Below are 14,759 nucleotides of genomic sequence, written 5' to 3'. Positions count from 1 at the left end.
ACTACTTTTGAATTATGGATGAATTCGCTGAAAATGTATAACACACGGAGTGCACTTGTCTGAACTCCTGTTGGCTGGCGGCAAGTGCCACGCACGACAAGGGACCCCTTGACTTGGAACCTACATCCACCCTCCCAATTAGACGTTGTTCTTCTTATCTGCGAACTTCCTCTTCCAGAGAGAGCCTGGGGAAGTGGTATGCCCTGTGCATACCATGACGACAGTAACATTCCATCTTAACACATGGCATGAAACGACTATCACGGTTTTTATCAACTAATAAATGTGTGTGTGTGTGTATATATATATATATATTCACTTAAAAAACCATAGGTTTCACACACGTTATAGTTAGGAATTAGCATTTAAAAAACCTTGCAAATTCACTTAAAAAACCATAGGTTTCACACATGTTATAGTTAGCTGGACATTTCACTCGTAAAAAACCAATGAAATTCCCCCGTTATAGTTAGTTCAGATAACTATAACTTGCGCGCCCGCAATCCACTGCTGATGACGTCACATATTACATCACTCATGACATGGTCAGTGGCATCACTCATGACATCACTGCTGACATCATCCTTGTGATAGAGTGGCGGTCGCGCGAGTTATAGTTATCTGAACTAACTATAACGGGGGAATTTCATTGGTTTTTTACGAGTGAAATGTCCAGCTAACTATAACATGTGTGAAACCTATGGTTTTTTAAGTGAATTTGCAAGGTTTTTTAAATGCTAATTCCTAACTATAACGTGCGTGAAACCTATGGTTTTTTAAGTGAATTTGTAAGGTTTTTTAAATGCTAAGTTATGTATGTTTTATTATATTTTTTATATATTTATTTTACACTCGTTTAAAATGTGTTTTATTTAAAAGGTTTTTCACCGTGCGCGCACCCCGCGATTTTTGGAAAATAAAAATTAAAAAAATGTCACCCTTCGGGGTCCTTCAGGGACCCCCTGACAAAGGCTAGGGGGTCAGGAACGCTCTACCCTGCCCCCTTTTCACGTTCTCCACCTTTCTTTTTCCGTCACACACACAACACACAAAATGGCAGCCGACACTTCCTGATTTCGACCGATTCTAACGTTGACTGACATGTAACCACCAATCTGAATTACACTCGCGCACGTTAAGGTGCGCGCACATAGATATTTATGTGCTTTTAACTTCAATTTTCTCAGGAACTACTGAACAGATTGACACCATATATGCAAAAGGCACATGCCTGACCTGAGGACTACCTCTTTGCCAAATTTCAAGTAAGTCTGTTCAGCCGTTCGGGCTGTACCTTCGACTAAAGGTCCTATGGGAAAATGCATGGGGAAAACGCGTTTTGGGACCCCCCTTTTTTCTCAGCCCCCGCTTGACGAATCACCCTGAGACTTTCAGGGTAGGAGCTGAGCAGAGCGCCCCATTAGTTTTGAAAATTTCCCGAGGATTCGTCAACCGGCGCCAAAGTTATTCAAAATAGAATTTTCAGATTTCCTATGGAAACACGGTTCTAACTATAACTATCTACTGGCGACTGCCAGTAGATAATATATATATATATGTGTGTGTGTGTGTGTTTCAACTACCATCGGATCGCACTCACTCTGCTTTCCTAGCACCGGAGCTTGACTTACTACAGCTGAATGCGAGTGCTTCCAGGGCCGTATCCTGGCACCATGCAGCGCAACCCAACGCCCTCCCCCTTCAGGAAGCCGCAGCTGAGGCTTTGTATACATAGATACAAGTCTAACAACCTAATTGAAATTATCGGAGGCCATTGCCAAATTAGCTAGGAGGGGAAGCGTTTGAAGCGCTTCGTGTGTTGAGAAACTGTAACAGACGTGTGACTTCTGACTGACTACGTTCTTCCGGCTTTTGGAAATCACCGGCTTGTCATAAAGAATTTCCCCGCAGGAGCATCCAGCCACTGGTACACTGGGAGAATTTGTGGAAGAAGTCGATGACGCATCTCTCATTTGACGGGCTCATTGAAGCAGAAGGCGGACCACAGCTCGCTATTGGTCCAAAACCGGTTCAGGCCCTCACACACCCTCCTGGCTGAGCCAATAGAGAGTTAGCTTGAGCAGGATGCTGTGACGCCCGAGAGAAACCGCGAGGGATGGCCGGGACTGCCTGAAAGAAGCACATTGTAGAAAGCCGGCAAGTGAGGAGAAAACCGCGTTTGCTGAGCCCGGGCTTTTTCAGTCATGATCGCATCCCACCTACTCGCGTATTTCTTCACCGAGCTCAACCATGATCAAGTGCAGAAGGTGAGAACGTGGAGAGGGAACTAACGGGGTGTACAATTAAAACCCTAAAATAGGTGTTTTACGAGGGAAGATGTAACGCTTGCGGGGAGGGGCTGTTTAGATCAAAGAGGCTCGTTTTAGTTCTTTCGCAGTCTCATCCATTCAGAACTGAAGCATTTGCAATACTATATACAACGAAGCCATAGTTGCAGGGTTTTTTTTTATCTCACGCATCTAACAGCCATTGACAAAGCCAATACTCCTGGCGTGTAGGTATGTTACTTGTATTATATTTCTGGATGAAATTACAGCGACAGATTTTTAATTTACGTGTTTTAAGTAACGCCCTTTTGGGACCCCCCCCCCCCCCAAGTTTTTTCATCCCCCATAAAGCCCTCCTTGAAGTGTAAAGATAATGTGTAAGTCTTGTGTTCTGAGGCGGGAGAGGGGTTTAGATAGAACATCTCGCGGTGGAAGGGCGTACTACGCATATACTCCAGCAAGGATAATATGTAAAGTCTGTGGGACGAGGTGTACCCCATGGATGTGTTTTGAGTGGAGTTTGGAGGTAGAGAGTAACGTGGGCGGTGAAGCCTGTGTCAGGAAACGAGTACTGAAAGAGGGTTCTTTGGCATAATTTTAAATAAAGGTGCCTGGGGCAGAAACTAGTTTCATGGTAATTGGAGATAGAACGCAGCAGGTGCGGACAACACGTCTAATTACTTCTTAATTAGCCTGCTCTCTGCTGAGGACAGCTGCTGGTGGATGCCCCTGCCACCTTCTATAACTATAGGTACCGCCAGAAGGGGTTGAGCGACCCAGTGCAGTTGTCAATGGGTGGTCCTGGCATCTCTACAAAAGGGTCGCTCCCGCCAAGTTCCTTCTGAGGGGTTGCGGGAATTGTTTCCACTCTGAGGCCCACTTCTTTTGGGGGGTATGGCTCTATGCCCACAGCGGCTCCATGTCTGGTACGATACAACGCGAGCACTAACATTTCCTCGCAACACCACTTAGTATGCCACGATTTGTCCACCCATGCTCACAATGCTTCGAGTTTCAGTATGCCAAATTTAGAGGTGGGGGTAGGGTAGAAGCATTGGAAACGCATTCTATGAGCCCTCAGTGTATTAACATGAAACTAATTTCTGCCCAGAGCCCTTTCTTTCCGAGTCTTGACCGCAAAAGGTCCTCTGGGGGGGAGGGGCAGAGAATGGCCGTCAGACGGCGGCACCATGGCCCGCTAGCGATTCTCCTATACACACCAGCTCTCAACCAAGGCGGCGTGACACTATAATAACCTCTGCCGCGTCTCCTCTATAAATAGTACAAAGTGACCCCGCTGACCTCTAACCTCCGCCTTTTCCTTTCGCGTGGGGGAAGGGGGGGGGGGGGGTTACCTTTAGCGCATTGTGACGTGATTCTATCATCCGGAAACAAATACATTACCATTCTTTGTTACGTGTGGTGTGTGAGTTGCATTCATTTTTCATCACTGAATTCTTGTACTTGAGTTGACTATTTGCATTTTACTTTCGAAAGCGAGAATGCAAGTTCCAGAATGAAAGGCTATCGCGCCTGAATGAGCAACTGGCAGCTGACTCGGGGCTAAATATGTGTATTGGCCACTCGGTGGTCTGCTGCCCCATCCCCCCAGTCCTAAATCCATTACCGGGTCCCTCGGCAAGTTCAGGTTTTGCTATGCATCCTGGGATTTGTACACGTCTTGAGCCAATGACCCATGGTCACAGAAGAATGAAACTTGGACTGCGTGAAGTTCTCGCACATGTAGATGGGAAACGCGAGAGCGGTGTATGGGCTCTGTGTTCGAACTTGCAATTTCAGCCTTAGGATGTCGTCAGCTTCCTGGCCAAGCCCTCCTATGACTTGCTTGCGAGTGACTGTCTGCAATGCACACATGGTTGCAATACGCACGTTTCAGCCAATATTTAATCGCCGCAGTCTACTTGCGGAAGCGCCGCCAGTCGACCTTAAGGATTACTGTCTACCTCATAAATATTTTCCTTGCTTGTATCAAGGAAATTACACCACCGCTGGAGTGGAATCAGTATTGTGCAATTAGGAATCCCAGTCACCAACGCAATACCTTTTTTCTGCAAGGAAACCGCACCAGCACGGAGCTACAATGATGTATTGTTAATAGCAGAGCCCCGCTATAAGTACATGATGCCTTGTATGTCTTAGTTATAACGTCAAACCCCATGGATTCAAGTACAAATATCGTTGCAACGCGAGGAGCGTTGAAAAGGCAGGACAAGGAGCGTTTTTATCTGGCGGTGGAGGCAGGGCAGTAGTTATTAATGGAATGGATTCCCGCAGCCCCCTTAATTTGAGCTTTGGTGTTTCTTAACATTGCCATATGAGACCACTCGGGTTCTCACCTGTCCTAGTGTAACGTAACTGGTGCTCATGTAAAGCGCCCCAATACCTTTGGGTCGGGTTCGCGCTATATAAATCTGCAAAAAAAAACATGTCGTCGTTTTTATAGCTAAATTACATTCTTAAGAATAGGAGGTTTAAGTTCCAATCCCGGCTTTCCATTTGACCAGAGTGTGATCTTGGAACAATCACCACCTCTCTCTGAGCCTTGCTTTCCTCTGCTGCCAGAATGGAGGGTGCTTATAAGAAACGAAGCAGAGCAATCTAGGAAAATGATTCGCGCCGACATATTTAAATTTTCCGTGCCATCTTCAAATACCGTCGTCTCCGTTTCATTGGCGAGGAGCGCAGCTGTGGTGGGTGTTGTGTTGCATAAGAGAGCGCTGTCTAATCTGACGACGTTGAGGCGGCGTAGACTGCACGTACTGAATGTGGGCCGCTGGGGCGAGCGGGGGTCTGCGAACCTCAGTGCGCATGTGCGGGGGCTCCCTTGGTCTGCTCACGCCTACCGACAGTAAAGCCACATTCCTCTCAATCGTTTTCACTCCGTTCATCCATCCCTAGAGTCTATATTTAGAACGTTTGTTGTTGACTGAAAGCAAAACCAACCTAAATACTTCCTACTATGCCTAAATCTTTCTCTTTTAAAGAGATTGAGCATGAAAGCACATCTAATTTGTAAGGATGACTTTATACAATAACCACTGTTTTACAGTGCTTTAATTAGAAAAAATAAAGTACCTGTTTGCAGCGCCAGTACTCTCCCATTAAATGTAGTGCAGGTACTCCCCTTTCACACAGTGCTTGAAATGGAAAAATAGAAGTGCAGGTACTCTGTACCAGAGTCCCTGCTTGTTTCCGAGAAGTGCCGGTACTCTCCAATTAAAAGTAATAGCATTTCTCTTGAGAAGTGCCGGTACTCTCCCTCTCAAACTAAAAAAGTATTGGTTCTCCGTACCGGACAGTACCAGCCCATTTAAAGCAATGCCTTCACATGAAAGAAGTGGAGGGACAATTCTTGCTCATTTTAAAGTACTGACTATTTGTCTGAAAGTTGCAGAGCTTTGTAGACAAACATAATGTTTGCAGTAAGTCAAATGTACTCTTTTGGTGTGTTTTCCTGGACAGAAACAAAAACTCAGAATTCCCTCCTTCCAGAAGTTCGCCTAGCCGTTACCTTCGTTCCATGAGAGTAAAGTTAAAGATATTCCTGTAAACTTACTGCTTTAAGCCATTATATGTTCTTCAATTTCTCCACTCTGTAATTTTAATTGGAACTTTTTTATTTTAAGATTTTTTTTTTTTTTACTCTTCTTCATAGATTTGATACTGTTAATGTTTTGAGAAGCCCCCCCCCCCCCATTGTGTGGAATCTGTCACAATTTGTGTGTATTTTCTACCATCCCCTTATCGTTCCACCCCTTGTCCTTACGTTTTGTGTGCTGCCTCTGCTTTCTTTCGCCTTATCTCTAGCCTAATGCAAAATGTTTGCTTCCGTTTCGACCTAATGTGACATGCCACAACACTGCAGTTTTTTTTAGGGTCGAACCCGCGAGAACATGTGCTAACGCATGCATCTCGCTTGCGACACTCTATTGTTTTAAAAAATAAAATAAAAAAGGCTTGAAGCCCATCCATTGGTTACCATTTGTCTGCTTCAGCGTCACTCTTTGCAGCCATTCCAATTGGCCAGTGCAGTCTAAACGTCACTTCTGATGCTTGCTGTGGAGCAGGGACCAAGCACAGATTCATTCAACTTAATCAGTGCCAGTCTGCTGCTCCTGATGTGATTAAAGTACTATTTCATACCCCCTAACACCCTCCCATGCACCACAGACAAACGGAGCGCTCCAAGAACTGAAAGACATTACCCTTCTCTTCAAAACTCCCACAGGGTAACTCCATGGCCGGTCATGGCTATGGCTATGAAAGATCATTGATTTCAGTCGTGATGGGCTGTGTACATTGTTATAGTTGACTCGCAAACCTGAAATATCTGCAAAACGTACAGAACTGCTCCAGTCTGCCAAGAACAAAGGCTTTCTTTACGAACAGGGGCGAACGTAGAATTACAATGGCACATACTGCTTTCTGGCTCTTCTGTGCCCCAGAGGCAGGAGGTCATACTGAAGGCCAACAATGACGGCAGCAAATATTTTTCTTGTGCTGTCAATACATCGATTTTATATTTATAGCGTTGAACTTCGGGGTGTGCTGGACACACACACACGCAGACACGAAACTAACAACCGAGAGCGAGAAGGGAAGCCAGCTGTGGACCGAATTCAATGCAACCTACATGGAAAAGCCAATATGCACACGCACTATAGGGGTTTGGTATCAATTTCTTGGACCAGTTGCTCTACTTCTTGACGTACATTTTTAGTTATAAGCTTTTGAGAAGGCAACGAATGTTATGAAGCATTGCAACTGCAGAAAATCAAAAAATGCTGAAGACGCATTCCTCTTTATAACTTTAAATTCCAGGATTTGCTTTCCTTGGTGCTCAATTCGGCCACCACCCAAAATCCATGCTGCCAGTCACAGTTGACGAAATGTACTTATTAGGGACGAGCCCAGAGCTTTAAGTGGGCCAGATCACGCCAGTGCTGAGCACTGGCAGTTTTAAAAACGTGGCATCGAAACAGGTCCATAAGTGACTCTGTTTAGGTGTTAAAGAAATAGTAGGGTTCAAAGCAATGCATAGCTGGGCAAGCTTCCCCTGAGGCGGCCTTTCCTATCTGCGTGCATGTATTTGTGTTCTCCAGGGATAATGTTTACTCAGTGCATTGTGCAACAAAAACATCATCTTTGAATTTGATAAATTGCCTCATAGGTTATTAAATACAAGAGATGTTTATGCATAGCACACATTTTGATTGAGGCAATGCCCCTTTAAAAAGTTTGCCACCCCCTCCGTTTTTTTATCCCACCTAAAGCCCTGGTTGAACCGCGAGAGCATACGCTCGCCCATGGATCTCGCTTGCGAGACACTATTGTTTACAAAAAGGGCTTGGAGTCTGTCCATTGCTAACCATTTGTCTGCTTCGGCCATATCAATTGGCCAGAGCAGCCAAAATGTCACTTCAGATTCTTGTTGTGGAGCAGGAACCAAGCATAGATAGATTCAACTTAATCCATGCCAGTCTGTTGCTCCCAACGTGATTTAGAAACTCCTACCCCCCCCCGCCCTCCCCCGCCTGTGACTCCCTCTATTGATAGCCCTTTTTATATTCTTGTTTGCTTGTTATCTTTTTCTCTTGGGATAAATGGTGCATCTTTTTTTTTTTTCCCACCCATGTCAGTCTGCCTACGTATTCAATGCATAAATAAGAAAAAATTGCCTGAACCTCAATTTATTTCTAAGCTTTAAAACTTAATGCTTCATGGCCAAACACATTTCTTTCGGTTTGTACCGGTATTTTATTTATACCTTTTACTTCATGTTTTTATATCTTCATCGACTATTTTTTAAGTATGAAAAGGGAAAATGGTCCACACTTTTTACACAATACATACATAAAAACTTTTCAAAAAATGTTTACACAAAACATTTAGGGTCCACATATCCATTAGGACATATTCTACATGCTACATCACAGTACACAACTTTACACAAAAAACTAAATAAACAAATACTCATAACCTTAAACACAGGTAACAGTGAATAAATCAATGTCTTAGATTTTTTAATAAAATATAATATCCTAAAGAGCACAAGAACAAATCACGCAATATTTGACATAGAAGTTAATTCTAACTTAGTAAAATGCAAGATTTTAAATCCTTATTCTTCTGTGCTCCTTTTTTTTTTTTTTTTTTTTTTTTTTTTTTTTTTTTTTTTTGTTGAAACCGTTTATTGCAATCTCCAGTATATACAAGTATGGGCCTACAACCTTCCGGCCGGCCGCTAGAGTGACAGGAGCACCTGACAAACTTACAAAAGGGCACTTGGCGTTACAGAGAAGCAAATCAGGAGACATCAACGACATAAGCCACATGACTCTAAGCCCACAATACGGTTTCATTTTATACACACGCAACAACATAGAAAAAACACACCCGCAAGGCAACCCGCAATCGAAGGTAAACACACGTGCTCCTCGAATAAGGGACCCCGACCATCCACAGGAATCTGAAGAGGGGGAAGGGAAACAAGTCCAGGACTGGGGGAACTCTGTGCCCGGGGCTGGGGGAGGGGGTCAACTAGGGGGACGGAGCCGGTGAGGCAGCAGGCAGCAGTGGCGGCTCGCAAATACCCCCGCGGTAGGCGTTCCAGGGGCCCCATATTTTCACCCACGCCCCAGGCTTGCCCCTCGCCACATACACCACCTTTTCTCGGAACATGCACCAATCCATATGTTCTTTCCAGGCCGACACCGCCGGGGGACGCTGGGATCCCCACAGTTGAGCGATGTCACGCTTAGCTATCATATATCCCAGAGTCACCCATCGCGTCTGCGGAACCGAGTAATCAGTTGGTTCCCACACATTCAGCAAGCATCTCCTCGCTTCAGGCAACAGTGCGACATGCGTAACCAGACGCAGGACCTCATGCACACCACGCCAGAATCGCTCCACCTTCGGGCATTCCCACAAAATATGCAAAAAAGTCGCCAAAGCACCCCACCCACGCTTACACAACCCATCCTCAGCATAACCCATACGCAGAAGCCTTGGCCCCGTCATGTAAACCCGGTGGAGTATCTTCAAGCTGGACGAAGCGAAGGCGAGCCGGTATGGCCACCTCCTTCGGAGAGGCCACCGCGGAAATCCAGTCCTCGTCGTCCAACTCCAGCCCGTCGGCAACCCAAGCCTCACGGAGGCCGGTCAGCAGGCCCGAGCGGTCATTAATCAATTTTTTGTAAATGAGGGAGATCGTGCTATCCGGAACGTGGCCATCCAGCACTCTATCCTCCAGGGGGGAAGACTCCGGGATGGAGGCGGCGTCTGGGAAGACGGAGCCCAGCGCATGACGGACCTGCAAGTACCGAAAGTATTCACTGCCCTGCAGCTGAAACTCCGTCTGCAGCGTCTCGAATGTTTTAAATCCCCCTCTCGTCCAGAGGTCCCCCACTTTACTGATGCCAATCGTGTCCCACTTCTCGAAGCCCTTCGAGGTCCACAGGGAGCCCAACCGCTGAGGCGCATACAACGGCGACGCCCGGGTCAAACGGTCCTTCCACCCCATAGCTGCATTGGCCGCGTGCCACACCCGCACCATGACACGCGTGGGCCCCGTCAAGCGGGGGTCCGGCGCGCCAGTGTAGAGTGCTCGATTGTAGTCGCCACCGGGCAGGAGCATCTTGTCCATTTCAAATGCCGGGTTCAAGGCGGGCCCATAGAGGCCGTGATTAATTGCAGCTAGCTGGGAGGCCCAGTAATACCACTTAATGTCCGGGAGGGCAATCCCCCCCGTCGTACCACGGGAGCGTCAACTTCGCCAGGGCTATACGCGGCCTCCCGTCCCAGAACAGGCGGCGCTGTAGACTCTCCACCTCACGGAAGTAGCGCGCCGGGACTAGGTCCATAGTGTTCTGGAGAGCGTACAGGAAGCGCGGCAACGACATCATCTTAAACAATGCCGCCCGGCCGAGCGGCGAAAGCGGCAGGTGCCGCCAGCGCGCGACGTCCTCCTTCAAGCGCTGGAGGGGGGGAAGCAAGTTTCGCTCGTAGCGGGCCGCCGGGTCCAGCGTGATATAGACACCCAGGTACCGAAACCCCTGCGAGGCAATCTGGATCGGACATCCCCGCGGGAGGACGGGAGCCTCCCCGGAAAGCACATAGACACATGATTTAGCCCAGTTGATGACAAGGCCTGAGTTACGGCCAAAGGAGCGCAGGACATCAACCAGGACAATCAGGGATTTGCGCGGGGAGGCTAGGTACAAAAGGATATCATCAGCATAGAGGGACACGCGGTCCTCATACTCAGGGGTCCAACGGAGACCACGGATGGAAGGGTGCCACCGCAACCACTCTGCCAGGGGTTCCAAGGCCAATGCAAACAGGAGCGGCGACAAGGGGCAACCCTGTCGCGTGCCCCGTCCCAGCGCGAACGGGGCCGAGACTCGCCCATTCACTACCACCAGCGCTAACGGGCCCGAGTACAACAATTTGACCCAGCTGATGAATCCCGGTCCAAAACCAAATTTCGCCAGCATCGCCCAAATGTATGGCCATTCGAGCGTGTCAAACGCCATGGTGGCGTCTAAGGACGCCAAGATGGCCGGCTCCCGCACAAACGGAACACGCGCGAGCACCCCGTGCAAGCGCCGCAGATTGAGGGCCGTGTTGCGATGGGGGATAAAGCCAGACTGGTCTTGGTGGACCAACTCGTCCACCACGCCGACCAGCCGGTTGGCAAGCACCTTGGCAAGGATTTTGGGCTCCGCATTCAAGAGCGAGATAGGCCGATAGGAGGTAACCCGGTCTCGGGGTTTCCCCTCCTTGTGGATCACCACGATTGTAGCCAGACGTTGGTCCGGCGGGAGGGAGTCCCGCGAGTGGGCTGCAAGGAACATCGCGCGGAGGTGGGGTGCCAGTACGTCCGGTCGCAGCTTATACAACTCGATAGGGATGCCGTTCGGGCCCATGGCCTTGCCAGATGCAACCGAGCGTATAGCGAGGGCAATTTCGTCCGAGGTAGGAGCAGCATCCAACGACTCCCTGTCCTCCACCGAAAGGGAGGGCAGCGCGATATCTCGAAGCAGGGCATGAGAATCCGCCTCCGAGCAGGGGGAGACCGGGGAAAACACCTCGCGGAAATAATCCGCGAAGCAAGAAACAATGTCTTCTGGCTCGGTGACACGTACACCATCCATCCTCTCAATCAGCGGAACCACACGACTCGCTCTCTCCTTTTTATCCAACCATGCAAGCAGTTTACCAGCCTTATCACCCACATCATACAGTCGCCCCTGTTGCTCTCTACTGAGGCCCCTGGCTGCCTCCGTGACGAGGGCCCTATAGGCCGCTTGCTTAAGGTGTAGAACATGCAGTGCAGCATCCGTCACCCCACTCCCCAAATCACCCTCTAGTTCAGTAATTTCGGCCTCCACTCGGGTCACCTCCTCCTGCTCGCGCCTCCGGGCATGGGATATGAAGGAGAGGGCCTCCCCCCTAATAACTGTCTTGAAGGCCTCCCAAAGGGAGATAGCCGAAGGGACAGACCCCACATTCTCCTCGAAATACCGCTGCAAGGATTTAATCAAGTCAGCGCGAATAGTGGGGTCGCGCAGATACCAGGCATTAATTGGAGCTACCCTGCCCTCCCCCCTCGGGAGGACACCGAAGTGCAACAGGAGCGGGGAGTGATCTGAAATACCCCGCGCCAGATGGCGCACCTCTCCCACCCTCCCAGCATAGGCCGCAGGGACAAGGATATGATCAAGCCGTGAGAGGCTACCATGGGCACCCGAATGGAAGGTGTATTGCAGCTGCGTGGGATGTTTTAAGCGCCAGCAGTCCACCAATCCCAATGTATCTAAAAGGCCGGACAGCCACGCCTGCGCCCGGGGGAGGTCCCTAGGGGGGTGACGATCCATAGTCCCAGAAACCACCGCATTGAAATCCCCCCCAACCACCAGAAGCCCCCCTGGAAGGTCAAGGAGGAGGCGCCCCAGATCCGCAAAAGTGGTAGACTGTAGCCCCGGTGGGACATACACTGAAACAAAGACAACCACTTTGCCCTCCATTCTCCCCACCAAGGCAATGTAGCGTCCCCTCTCATCATGGCGCACCTCATCTATTTCCAGCGGGAGCGAGTTCTTAACCATGATGCCCACCCCCCGCGAGCCAGACGTGAAGCCCGAGTGGGCCACCAAACGATAGCCACGCCGATTCATGGCAAAGAAGGAATTACCAATAAGGTGTGTCTCCTGCAGAAAGACCACATCTGGCGAAATTCGTTTCAGATACTGCAGGACCACACCTCGCTTAATCCTATCCCCCAGTCCATTAACGTTCCAAGACAACAAAGTCAAGTCCCTACCCCCCATCACATACAGAAGCCATCATTCGTCCCCCCGAGAGCACCTCAAAAACACCAATACAGTAAAGGGTTTGCCTTGCGGTAAAAACGAACAACACCCCACCCCAACCCACCCGTCCCAACAGAACTCCCCCCTCCCTGCACCCCTGCATGAGCCCGAACAGCCCCCCCAAAGTGCAGTGTGCCTGTCGCCCCATAGATGAAAACACTAACTAGTCCCCCAGAGGAGGAGGGAAAGCCCCCAAGAGACCCCGTACGACCTCCACGGGAGGGGAACTTACACAATCAGTCAATGATAACAATAATGTTGTCCAGAGCAAGGCCTACTATTAGTCCCTCAGTCCTGATCCGGCAAGCCCTCCCCACCAACCGCGCCCCCCCCACCCCCCCGGCCCCGGTCCCCGGGCAAAGTGTCCAACCAATCCCCGGCCGCCTCGGGACGATCAAAAAAGTGCGTGTGGCCATCCACCTCTACCCTCAACTTCGCTGGAAAAAGCATCGCATACTTGAGGTTCAGGTCCCGTAGGCGACGTTTGACTCCGAGAAAACTCAGTCTCTGCTTCTGAACCGCCGGAGTAAAATCAGGATAGAAGTTTACGTCCATATTGTCGAGTCTGACCGGTCCTTGTTGCCTAGAAGTCTGCAGGATAGCGTCTCTGTCCCGAAAGTTGAAGATCCGGGCAATGAGAGGCCTCGGAGGGGCTCCGATCTTAGGTCTCCCTCCGGGGACCCTGTGGGCACGTTCCACTGCGAAGAGTTTACTCAGCCCCCGGGGCTGGAGACGGGTGAGGATCAGGTCCTCCACAAACAGATCCGCCGCCTCCTCCTCACGTCCCTCCGGCACCCCGACAATGCGAACATTGTTCCTCCGGGCCCGACCCTCGGAATCTTCCAGTCGACGATCCATCAGGGCGCTCGCCTGGCCCAGTCGGCGCACCTCCTTTTGGAGGGCCGCCACGTATGTTGTGAGGCCCGAGGTGGTGTGGGCCAAAGAGTCGACCCGGTCATTCGTCTTGGACAGATCGGCCCTCACCAGGCCCACATCCACGAGGACCGAGTCAATCTTTTGCGCCAGAGTGTCAAAGCGCTGGTCCACTGAGGCCTTCATCTCGGCGATGGCGCCCATGACGTCCCGGAGGGTCAGATCCGCGGGCAAGGCAGGGGCATCAGTCGGGCCAACAGGGGACCTACGCGGCGCCTCTGGAGATCCCTTCTGGAGGGTGTAGCGGTCCATGTTGTTAGACTGAGGGGCTGCGCCACGGCGGGTCGATTTCACCTTTGCCCGGTCGCCATCTTGTTTCGTGGACATGGCTCCAGTCCCCAAATCGTGCCAATCTCCTTGAAAAGGGCTGACAGACCGGTTCACGGGCTCCGGGGGGAGGGCGACCACAGCTCCGAAGGGCGGATCACAGCTGGCGGGCCGGCAGGGCACCCCGATGAAGTCACACCACTGCACGCCGCCTCGCGACCCTACCTCGCTTGGCAGCAAGGAGGGTGCGAAAGCGAAAGTGAAAGTGCGGGGTACGCGAATCGCCCAGCCTCGCCCGCCGCTGTTGTTCACTTTGTCTCCGGATCGCCCCACAACTCCAATCCGGGGGGCCGGCGTGGAGAAGGCCGCAAACCTCAATCGATGCTCCCGCCGGTGTCCGAGGTCCGATTTGGAAACGGAAAACGGGTGGCACCTCAGCTCGGTCTCACGAACACAGTCCCCTCATCTAGGACAGGATATAGTCAGGATTTATGCAGGAGGTCGCGGAGGTCCTCGGGAGCCTCGCACCTACGCGGCCATCTTGGTTGCGCGCTAGGCTCCTCCCTCTTCTGTGCTCCTTTTTATGCCATTTTTTTTCTTATTTATGTATATGGCTCTGCCTAGTCCTCGTCCCTTAGGGCCAAACTCCTTCATTTTCACAAAATACGTATCCAATGCAGCACAAGCGAATTCAGATTTGTTTGTCCAAAAGCAGCAAAAGTCTTCTGGTAAAGCTATGAATTGCCTTTTTCACTGGCCAATGTTTTTCTGAAGCGGCATTATAGTGTTAAGGAATTTCATTGTATTGGCTTACCACGCACAGTTGCACACACCAGACAGAAGTCTAGACAATTGGCAGTGGAACACGGCATGA

At 50.0% G+C, this 14,759-nt stretch overlaps 1 protein-coding gene across 1 annotated transcript in view; it reads left to right on the top strand.

Annotated features, from left to right (window-relative positions):
- The first annotated feature begins 2,073 nt into the window (after positions 1–2,073).
- HK2 (hexokinase 2) overlaps positions 2,074–14,759 on the top strand; it is a 148,383-nt gene continuing 135,697 nt past the window's right edge. Inside the window, exon 1 of the mRNA XM_085633421.1 lies at positions 2,074–2,267. Coding sequence (XP_085489547.1) covers positions 2,205–2,267 — 63 coding nt within the window. The 5' untranslated portion in view covers positions 2,074–2,204. The remainder of the gene's footprint in view (positions 2,268–14,759) is intronic.

Source organism: Triturus cristatus, chromosome 11 (genome assembly GCF_964204655.1).
Source record: "Triturus cristatus chromosome 11, aTriCri1.1, whole genome shotgun sequence".
In the NCBI taxonomy this organism is placed as follows: Eukaryota; Metazoa; Chordata; class Amphibia; order Caudata; family Salamandridae; genus Triturus; species Triturus cristatus.
Note: the sequence above shows the minus strand (reverse complement) of the source record. Positions and strands in the feature narration are given on the sequence as shown.